Below are 12,153 nucleotides of genomic sequence, written 5' to 3'. Positions count from 1 at the left end.
CCCTGACACATAAACACCTCAAAAGAAATAAGTCCCCCTCTGAACATGTCGTCATAACATCGTAAGGTTTCGTTTTGTACCAACAAAACTAACTTTGAAATAATTATATGACTGTTTACTAAGTGCTGTGTGAAAATGAGAGATTTCCATGACTTCAGTGCTGAATGAGCCTAAATTGAAGACAAAAAGTGCCCTTTTCAAAAGTCACAAAGTAGGCCTATATGCTTGTTAACTGCAAGGCGTATTGGGACAAGGAATGGAACTGACCATCTTACAACTCACTGTGCTGAACTCTGCACCAAGGGGATTTGCATGGCTGAATGATCAAGAATCAATACACATTACAGTAAATTTTCACTTGGTGAGAATTTAAACTGCACTCAAACACATGGGGTTTTCCATTAGTAACAAGCCATGAATCAACTTTTGTGACAAGCATAGGCCTACTTTGTGACTTTTGAAAAGGGCAGTTTTTGCCTTCAATTTAGCCTCATTCAGCCCTGAAGTCATGGAAATCTCTCATTTTCACACAGCACTTAGTAAACAGTCATATAATTATTTCAAAGTTAGTTTTGTTGGTACAAAATGAAACCTTACGATGTTATGACGACATGTTCAGAGGGGGACTTATTTCTTTTGAGGTGTTTAGTTGTCCCGAAAGTATGTGTTTGTATTTTCAGGACAGTTATGTGTTAGTGCAATATAAATAGCCATTTTACCAATTATGAGCCCTTTTCCAAAAGACATTTGACACCTATGGCTGTTTTATTGGATTTATATTGTCATATAGCATTATAGACAGGTTTATAAGCACGTAGCATCAAGACAGTGCAACAAACGGTTCAACCATTTTGTTTACAACTACATTATCTGTTGCAAAATTCAGAGTGTAAGTACTATGCATTTTAATCATTAATTTATGGGGGGAAACGTTGCGCAACGCGGGATTTCCTTGTTGTTGTTTTGTTTTGTTTTTATTTTTTATTGCACATTCTACTAATCCTGTGTATTTTCTGTCAGGAATACCTGTTGGATCTATTTTGTTCTTCTTTTGCATATTTTGGTGGAAGCGCGTAAGTTCTTCTGCATATTAAAAAAATTACTTCTTCAACTATTTGAATACCCTAACTGTTTTTACATGCAAAGGAATTTGAAATTAGTTTATTCAAATCTGCCTTGATAAGGCCCCTAACACTAACAGTCAATTTTGTGTTTCCCGTCACATAATTTCTAAAAAACAAGTGAGGTATCTTTTTCATTTTTCATTATTTTTCTGCCTTTCATTATATGACCAACACGCATGTAAAATGTGTTGTTATTTGCCGCTCACTCACTTGAAGATGGATGTTCAGCCCAAATGAGATTCAAAAGTATATTAAAAAGAGTCTGCAAGGTTGACAGCAAAATGTATGTTTTGATTTTGATTTTTCAACAAAAAATAAAGGGATATTCATAATTTTTTTTGCAAATATAACCAGTTTTTATCGGTATTTTTTGGAAAATCACAATAATGAATTCAAGTGAGGGTCAGAAAATGAAGTGAGGGCGGGTGACGGGAAACTCAAAATCGACTTTGATTGGCCTAATCATTATGTTGATAGAATGGAGTGCTTTCTGCGCCTTCTAGAGACTTTGAAAGACAGTGTTTCAAATGTGGGGTTATTCTGTTTCAAACTATCTGGATAATTACGATAATGAAGATTTGTGTGGCTGGTGCATATTTGGTTATTGCTTGATTGTGGTTGGTGCATATTATTAATGAGGTAATAAGCCCACAGAAATGGAGAACTGGGCAGCTCAGTACATTCTTGAGGCTCTAATGAAGTGTGGAAACATCCTGAATCATGATTGATATAACTCCTTATTGGTGGAGTACTCCTACATGAAGGCCTAAAAAAGAAACAAAATCACTCTCTCAATTCTCTAGTTTGAAACTGTTATTGCTCTTTGTCCTGCATCACTGCATGTTGCGGAACTCCTGGTTGCTTCTATCTCGTTATCTATAATATAGAGCCTAGCACTTTCCCTTGCTCAATAACTATTGTTCGAGTATGTCTGTTTTGCACGCTACTAAACCTTAATATGTTTCCCACCTTTATTATGTCATCCAATGTCCAGGGTTTCTATTGACATGTGTATGAGAAGTAAAATATATCACAAGAATCTATGGATAAGTAAGTTATAATGGTAATTCTGCGAGTACAGTTTAGGTACTTGGCATAACTCACAAAGACCTGCAATCCATCGTATTCCCGGGATCGTAATAATAATAATAATAAAACAGTATTTATATAGCGCATTGTGAATCTCAGATTCCTCAATGCGCTTTACAGATTTAAAACTACCAAACTTAATTTACAATATATGATTTTAACTTAACCCTAACCCGCCTGAATACTACAAAATACTACTTGATATATGCGCTGTTCGTGCATGCATCCCACGTGGTGTGATGACGCAATCGCCCTAAGTGATATATAGGCACGGTTTCGCTGGCCAGCGAAGCCCAAGACCCGTGGCAAAGTGTCGCCGACCGAGTGCTTGGCATGCGAGGGGTCTCGGGTTCGAATCCCAGCCAGAGCAAACAACTTCTTTCCTTCTTTTCTCTCTTTATTCTTTCCTTCTTTCCCTTCCCCTCGCCGAAAAGCCCTTAGGGGTTAGGGTTAAGAATTATACAAACAATACTATGCATAAAAATAGCAGACCAGCTGCAAGCAAACAACTTTAGAACATGTAGAATGGCAAGAGTTACACTAACACCAGTGAGAGGCCCAACGACAAAATCCCCAAGGGAGACTGTCGGTGCACCTCACACTGGCATCATCAATACATTAATATACAGCAAGATAATAAAAATTACACTAATAATCTCATATAACAAAAAAGCACACTGAAACCAAATGCAAAGGTACACAACCATCTCCATCCAAAGATGGAGATGCCAGTGCAGAGTGTTTGAGAGACTCATCGATGTAAATACATCCATGAGCCTCCCACACACAAACAAAATTATACTCAACAGCAGAAATACATGGCATAACAATATAGCAAAAACACACTGAAACCTAATTAAACTATACACAACCATCTCCATCTGTGGAGAGCCTGGGGTGTAAGAGACTCATCGATGCAAACATCCATGAGCCTCCCACACACCAAACAAAAATATACACAGCAAAATAATACATGGCAAAACAAGGGTACCTGTAAGAAGCATGAGAGACCCATCGATGTAGCATAAGAGCAAATCCATGGGCCTCCCATGCCCCTTGAACATATATAATCAATGCAATGTAATAATATCGTATTGATGCCTATTCGCCATAGAAGTGACATAATAAGAGGATTAACTACCACAGCAATAGATGAATACAATTTTTGAATATATTGCCCTGCATTACAAGCAGGTTGCATTCATCACCTGTGTATGTCTGCAATCATATATTGAATACAATACCGCTCTTTTCAAAGATGATAAAATGAGTATTAAATCTGTTCATCTGGACTTACTTTCTTTTATAGCGACAGTATTGCGCCTCATCCAAGATGCATCATCAGGCTGACTGATCAGGTGTTGACCTGTGACACTTGATGGTATGACGTCCTGGTAGTTTCCTGGTTGCTGCATCGTAGATCCTTGAAAGGTTGTGGCGAAGTCCCTCTCCTGAGGAGATGTATGGCCTACGTGACTCCTCTTTCAAACCACTTATGTTATGTTCTGTATCGAGCACTAGCACATCCTTGTCCTCAAATGAATGATTGGCCAATTTGAGGCGCGTGTGAACTGCAGAGTCATTCAAACATGTAGAACTGGGTCTACGATGCTGATACATGGGTTTGTGCAAGGGTTGTTTAGTCCTCACAGTCAGAGTCTTTGCACTGGATGGCATAAACCATATTACTTTGTTTATTGCGGGGGAGTTTGTCCTTGGGATGCGCATGTCCGGCGGGAGGAACCTTCGCTCAACAGAGGGGGACTTTGCTACAACCTTTTAAGGACCTACGACGCAGCAATCGGTAAACTACCCCGGCGACTCTCCTGTGACGTCATACCATCAAGTGTCACAAGTCAATAGTTGAGTTCAGCACCTGATCATTCAGCCTGATGATTAGTCTCCACGGCAGCCAGTTTGGTTCCACTCCCTCCACACAAACAGTCTGCCAATGGCCACTTATAACGCCGTTTCTGATTGGCTACACGTATGTAGCTGTAGAGCTGTACATACGGGAACTTGATTGACCTCACTCAGCTGGCGAGATGGCGGGTCAAAATTGCTCATGAATAATTAAGTAGCCGTCTAGCCGATCGACCAATTGAAAGTTTTGTTTGACGTCAAGCTGGATGACGTCGTCAGAAAACCGTTAGCCAATCAAAAGGACCAGTTCGTCATCATTGGCAGACTGTTTGTGTGGAGAGAGCGTAACCAAACTGGCTGCGAAGGAGACTACCTGATGATGCGTCTTGGATGAGACGCGATACTATCGCTATAGTAAGTCCAGATGAACAGATTTAATACTCATTTTATTATGTTTATCTACCTGGATGATTGAGAATATTCACAAATTTATCTTTTCAAATATACTAATCTTACAGGTGCGTGTGATTTGACATCTATGGTCCACGTACGGCTTGAACGTTGTTGTGCAGTGCGATATATTGTGGTCGCATATGCGTTCAAATCGCCAGAAATTGATTGGTTGAATGAATTTCTCTACATTGCCCTGTGTCAAGGGCGTAGACCCCACAAATTTGTCCTCTCCATTGAAAACAAGTAAAAATCAACATTTCTACGCGGCGTTTTCTCTACCCCGAGTGACAATTACTTTCCCCCTAAGGACTCATTTTTCTTTTAAGTTTCAATTTCGAGTGTCTTTATAGATATTTTTTATTAAAATAAGTGAAATACGTGGAGAATGCAGACCACCGAACTTTCCATTGAAAAGCCTGTAAAAACTAACTTTTTCAAAAGGCCATTTTCAAAGGGCCATTTCGTGACAAATTTTTCACTACCTGTTGCAGTATCACAGTATTAATTAAATATGGCATCATCAAACAAGCAATGTTTTATATACTAAAGTCTGCACAAAAAACACTACAACAAAAACAAACGGTAGGCCCTATATATAAAGTCTGCACAAAAAGTAACTCAGCTGTTATAAATACGCCTATAGATTCAGAACTAATAATTGTTTTCACAATACACCAGGCACAAAAAGAAACTCGTCAGTTATATTCATCCTCGCTGTTCAATAACGTGATAATTTTGGATTATTCTGAAATATACATTTTGTTAATTGGACTTTGCTTTCTCATTTGACACCCTATTCGTGAAAAACGAACAAGAATTGACCAAGATATGCGCCTCCAAAGCCTCAAACCCCAAAATCAAAAGTTGCTTTTTCAACGATTTTCAATAGGAACGCATCGTTGTATTGCACACAAGCACCACGGGCCAATCAATAAAGCACACAGTGTAACAGGCACAACTTAACCGTTAAAATTGCAACTTTTCATTTTGGGGTTTGCGAGTTTGGAGGCGCATATCTTGGTCAATTCTTGCTCAATGTTCACGAACAGGGTGTCAAATGAGAAAGAAAAGTCCATTTAAAAAAATGTATATTTCAGAATAATCCAAAATTATCAAGTTATTGAACAGCAAGGATGAATGTAACTGACGAGTTTCTTTTTGTGCCTGGTGTATTTCAACATAAAAGAAGGATAATTTATTCACGCGCATTTTGATACCCCATTTGTCAATTTTGTTCAATATTGACAATACAGCAGTGTTTTGAAAGAAAAATACCCCAATTTAAAAGCTGCAGTTATTTGTATTGATTTGAAGTAAGCGCGAAGATAATGGCGGGCTTTATGTGTTTACAGTGCTGGCATTATAACCATTGATCACTGTAAACTACAACTTTTAAATTCGGGTATTTTTCTGTATTTCTGTAAAAGCACTACTGTGTTGTTAATATTGAACGACATGGGGTATCAAAATGCGTGTATATAAATCATCCTTCTCGCTATGTTGAAATAATGTGAAAACAATTATTAGTTCTGAATGAATCTATAGGAGTATTTATAACAGCCGAGTTACTTTTTGTGCAGACTTAATATATAGGGCCTACCGTTTGTTTTTGTTGTTGTAGTGTTTTTATATAAAACATTTTCATGAACCTTTATGTAAGTCAACATTTAAATGTTATTAAAAAGTTTTAACCAACATCAAAAAAAGTTTATACCGTTTTAAAGTAATCTAGCAAGAAATATTCAAGCTAGACTACTATGCTCCCGTGTCAACGAAAGATGCAATCTGACACTACACACCTACACATTTAACTCCCTGAATTCATATCTTTCTTCTTTGATTTGGACAAAAAAAAACCAGATACATGTGTTATAGTCCGTATACTTTCCTGGAGTCAGTAGAGTAAAATCATGATATTTTCGCAAAAACCGTTAATTTTTGCAGGAATCTGTTATGCTAGTTGGAATCCTTACATCATTTCCATTCTGAAAATGTATACTTTTACATACTTCTCATCATTACATTTAGAGATACAATAAAAACAGTAATAAGTATCTAAATTACTGACTGAAGGAAGGTATACAGACTATAGAACAGATATTTGCAAGACCGATATTAAATAACCAGACAGAGGAGAAATACAACAAAACTGCACAAGTGCACATCATGTAACTATTTTTTTCTGTATATTTTACTTACAGTTTTAATGCGTGAGATTAGCCACCACCAAGAAGTGAATTAATTAACTACCTTATGACGACGACTTCGGTGAACCAATTCCACTAGACTTACGTACAAGAAAAGTTGGGGCCCGGGAGTTGGGGATGGATAATTCGAAATGTTTTTTGACATGGATAGCTTGCAATGTTTTGGTTTTTAACTAGACCTAAACAGATTACTGTTGACAATGTTGTTATGAAAGCAATCATTAGTAGCATGTTTATAAACCAAAGACGAAAGTGTTGAAAACAATAACGGTTTTGAATTATCCATCTCAAGAAACTTGTAATTAATCTTTCAGGGGAGATATTGCTAATTTAAGAAACTTGAAAAAACATTGTTCTATTACCAATATATTTGACACATCATTTGAATATTATGAGACATTTGTTGCGTTAAACATCTTGGTGTGTATAAATACGTTTTTCAAATGTGTAAATACAATACGAATATACTAGATAACGAGATTGAGATATGAGATTGTTCATGTACATATTATGGTGATACTAATGAAGTCAATAATCGAATAGGCAGTGTAAAACAAAACAAACAGCGCAAAGTCGATCTGGTTATTAAGGCGCTCTCCCAGTCATAATTATTGACTTTACTTAAGGTGTATTTTTATGGGATTATGAATATGAAACAATATTAGGACCTTTTGCACCTCCTACTTCAAAGACTGTTTTATAGCAGTGCTATTTAAGAGTACAAATTTGAAAATATCAATCAACAATTTCTTTCATTATAAATTATTCATATTTTATACTAATAATGTAGTACATCTATAGCAAGTTACTTCTGTATTTATAAGAAAAAAATAGGACTTTGCATGTATTTTCCCTATTTTTAATGTTCATATATTTTTAACTTGCAAAAGAATCGTCCCAGTCAGTTAAATACAGAATAATAATACTAACAAATTTACCTCATCTTGTGCCTTAAAGCAACATGCATGCCCAGCCCACACAATGTTTTCAGGGGCAAAATATACATATATTTACAGATATTGCTAAAGGAAAGGTATATCCATGTTAATATGGTTATCAAATTCAGTTCTGCAGTCAGCAGTTGAATACCCAGGACAACTATCAGCATTCTTATCATGTGCACGGCGACCCCTAAAACAAAAAGTTTGCTTCAAACTTTACCAAGCATCCAAATACCCAATTGCAACATGCAAAGAGGCATTCAATATAATAATAGGATGTACAAGATTGTGAATATCATTATTGTAATGGAAACACTAAAACTAAATCCTGGTCTAATATTGAAAATAAATTATTGATGTGATGATTATTTTCATACAAGTAGCAATAGTCTTAATGGATACAGAAATAGCATGTGTAGGCAACTCTCACATAGGGCTATTCCAGTTGAAATCCATACACCTCCTATGGAAGACATGACCTTAATCTCTCACACAGGGGGTGTAGATTCCAAATGGAGTCACTGATTCAGGTAACCTTATTTGAAATTCACACTACCTGTTTGGAAGATTAAGGTCATGTCTGCCATAGGGGGTTGCATGGATTTCAACTAGAGTAACCCAGATTTCTATAAATTTCTTCTTATTTAACAATGTATAAAATGCAAAATCTTTATTTAAAGTAGTAGTATAGTTTTTAGGGTAATTGGTTTGATGTAAATAATCAAAAACAGTACTATAATTATAATATAAATCAACATTTTTATTGTGCATGATCAGTACTATAATAAAAAAAAAACTTGCCTAATAATCATATGAAAACATAGTGTTTATATTCAATTCGATAGTTCAATTGCAGAAAGACAATCTACATGTGCATGTTAGAACTTTTGTGTATAGGTATTGGTAATTGTACACACAGCAACTTCATGTTAGAACTTGGGTGTATAGGTAATTGTACACACTGCAACTATAAATGGAGATGCGTCTTTCTAGCGCTGAACCATCAAACTGTAACCATACCAAGGCATCTTACTTGACTTGGAGACACATACAATACCTTGAAGTTGTGTACGGTCTCATTTATTCTTAAAATTAATGTTTACAAGATATTTTTGCGAATCAGATCTCCGATACAAAAGTCTAAAATACATTGAAAGTACAATTTAGAGTATTGTAGCCAAATAATATCATCATTTATATTTTTCAATAATAGTTTGTATTAAAATTAATTTTAATAGTTGGTTTTTTATAACAACAAAATAGCAGTTTGAAACAAAAGACCATTGAGGTAGACCGTATAATGATCATGAGTTGATTGTCACAATGGTACATTCTATTTCTCCGGTATGGGAGATTCAAGTTATTTGTATAATCTCACATTTCTAAGTCATAATAAGTTTCAGTATTTCTACAAGTACACCATCATTTATTACACAATACCGGTGCAGCTGGTCATGTGTGAGTGGTCGTGTTTTCGCCAGATGTGTCTCTGACTTCACCATTACCTGATAAAGTAAGAGATACATCTGACGAAAGCGAACCACTCACACAGTGACCAGCTGCACAGGTACTGTGCGATAACTGACGGTGTACTCATAGAAATACTATATCTTAAAAGATTTAATATGTTACACAATTTAAAAGAACACAAAATGGTCATATAAATTAATGATAAATAAAGGTTATTTTTATAGTTTTATTGTAATTCCATTGTGTATTGCGTTTCTGTTTGGAGTGTACTTAGTTCTTATAAACCCACAGAAATAGACAGAAACTATAAATATAATTGGTGCAGGAATGCATTATGTTAGGCAATTTACTCACAATTCTTAGTTTTTTCCATCTTGCATGTTGGCTTGATCACAGATGGTACGGATGCTATATTAAATTTGGTTAACATAATTCATTCCTGCATCATTTATTCCATCCTACAAAACCTTTTCACGAATATAAATAGTTGCCCCGGTAATATCATGTGATCAAGCGTAATGCGATTCCCCTTTTTAACATTCTTGGTCATTGAATTGGTAACAATAATTATGCTCAAATCCCATCAACTGTATCATCTTTTGAAAGCATGGTTTGTAATTCGTAAGTTATTTTAAGCCTGGTATACACATCAAAACAAGAAGTTTGGGCTAAATTGTTGGTCTCAAGTATATTAAAGTATACATATGACAGGGTTCGAGGTTTGAGGACGGTTTCACTGCCAAATGTGTGAAAAAAATATTTAGGTGTGAAGAATACTTCTAAAATGAGCATATATAGTATTTCTAAGGTAAAAATGTCTGAATTTTCAATTTTTCTAACTTAGAATACTGTATCTTAAGTCGTTTTTGTGTTATTTATGGATTTATGGCCATTTTTACTTAAAATGACCAGTTTTAGGTGAAAAAAAAATTCACCATTAATTTTTAATCCCTAATATTTTCTACTATATAGATAAATGTTGTTTTCTCTGTTATTTTGTATTACCTGATGGTTTATTTGTTCAAATAAAACTGTTTTTAATTGATTTCATTGCTTACTTTGTATACCATACCGGATAAAGTTGAACTTGAAAGTGAAAACGAAGCCCAAAAAGGTCATTTTCGAGGATTTGTATCTTAGTTTCGCCATAAAATTTGATCTAAAGGGGCTAGAGACCTCATTAACCCCTCATTTTAATGATATTTCAATTTGCCACACACTGATAATAATTTTAACTTCCTTCAAAAAAGAAAAATTGAAGAAAATTGCAAAAATGTTACCCCTACCCCTAAGCGTGAAAAAAATATGGCAAATTGTAAAAAAAATTATTTCAGAAAAACTTACGGAGGTACAGCTCTGAAAAGTTGATCGATTGTGCACTCTACCAATCCCCACAATCGATTAGATTTGTGGAGTGATGCCATGTATACTTTTTTCAAAATAATTTTTTTTACGACTCAGATTTTGCCCCATTTTGAGGTTCACGCCATTTTTCTGATGTATCAACCCCTTAAACCCAAAGGTCACACCCATAAAAGTTATTCCAGGAAGAGCAGTCAATGCCTTTCATGTTGTGCCCTCAAATATGTAATTATAAAGGGATGTTATACATGTACAGCAATGTATGCTCATGCACATGTACAGTGTCATCTAGTATGGGCAAAGCATGGTTGTTTCTGGTATCCAGCTAAAGTCATTTCCCCAACTGATGTACATGTACCTGAACATCTGAGAAGTTCTATCCTGAGAAAACTGAAACAGAATCAAGTAATAGTCAAGTGGTATGGTGAAGAGAACTTTAGTTCTGTACCAGCTCATCACATCAACCACTTTTCAAAGTTGATGCAGCCCGTGCTGCAAGATCACACAATATTCTTCTGTTGCGCTATCAACAAGCCATTTCTGATGTCAGGGGTGAATAAAGTGCTATGCTTCAGTATAAACATATTAAGATTGTGTAAAGGTAATCAGTTATACATTAACACTTTAAGAACATAATTTCTTTATGAGTTTAGACATCAATAGATTTATTGTCTTGACACCAAACCTGACCGCTATATGTTTACTAAATATATAGGAATACAGGGGCCTCAGTACCAACATCATTTCCTTTTTACAGTGTTTAAGCAGTCTTTATAGTATGTTTAACATATTTATAGATTCAAAACAACTTTAACTGAAGTAATAATGCTCTGTAACTTTTTAAAAATACAGTTGTGTTCCAAGTAGACTCCCAGGATTGGTTAACATTCTTCGTAAAAACAACATGCGCTTAGCATTTGTTACATATCTTTAAAATGGTGATACCCTGTGTATTAAAAACTTCAGAAATGGACTCAGCACAAAATTCTAGTCCAGAAAACATGTATAATGTTATGATAACATGAACTTCATTTTTCCCCCATTTTGGCAGTAAAACCGTCCTCAAACCTCGAACCCTGTCATATTTAGAATGGCAAAGACTTGATGAATCAATAGTGTGAGGTCAAATTTGGACAAAAATGCCCAGTTTTGGAGGAAAAAAACAGGTCCTAGATATTTATATCTAGTTTTTTTTAATTGATTTTGTTTTTACTCAAGAATTTTGTTGTTACATTGTCAAATAAAAATACATTTTTGCCCAAATTTGGCATCACAGATGATTCATCAAGTCTTTACCATTCTAAATTCAAGTAAATTGGTATACTTTGATATACTTTAGACCAGCAATTTAGCAGTGAGTCCCAAAAGTTTCCATTAGACCAACCTGTATAAACATGCAAATATTCAGGCAAGTGTGACAAGTGTATTGATCCATGGCTACCAATCCCAGGCAACTGATAGCAGACAGGGTTGCCAAACCCGCGATTTGGTAGCCTAATTGGGCAACTTTTGAAGATTTTCTCCGTGACTTTTGACAATTTCCTGTCCCATAGAAATCAATGGTTAAGAACAAATTTGGGTGACTTTTCAACATTGGCTCCCGTGACTTCCAGTAGTTTCCTGCCCCATAGAAACCAATGGTAA

The 12,153-nt window shown here is 35.5% G+C and overlaps 1 protein-coding gene across 10 annotated transcripts in view; it reads left to right on the top strand.

Moving 5' to 3' along the window:
• LOC140151079 (uncharacterized) overlaps positions 1 to 9,382 on the top strand; it is a 31,385-nt gene extending 22,003 nt beyond the window's left edge. For 9 of the 10 annotated variants that reach the window (XM_072173284.1, XM_072173286.1, XM_072173281.1 and 6 more), the window contains 2 exons: positions 2,119 to 2,174; positions 6,731 to 9,382. In XM_072173284.1, coding sequence (XP_072029385.1) covers positions 2,119 to 2,130 — 12 coding nt within the window. In that variant the 3' untranslated portion in view covers positions 2,131 to 2,174; positions 6,731 to 9,382. The remainder of the gene's footprint in view (positions 1 to 2,118; positions 2,175 to 6,730) is intronic. The other variant, XM_072173279.1, reaches the window with a different exon arrangement.
• The last annotated feature ends 2,771 nt before the right edge of the window (positions 9,383 to 12,153 follow it).

Source organism: Amphiura filiformis, chromosome 4, assembly GCF_039555335.1.
Source record: "Amphiura filiformis chromosome 4, Afil_fr2py, whole genome shotgun sequence".
NCBI lineage: Eukaryota > Metazoa > Echinodermata > Ophiuroidea > Amphilepidida > Amphiuridae > Amphiura > Amphiura filiformis.
The sequence above is the reverse complement of the archived record's forward strand: the minus strand, read 5'-3'. Positions and strand labels throughout refer to the sequence as shown.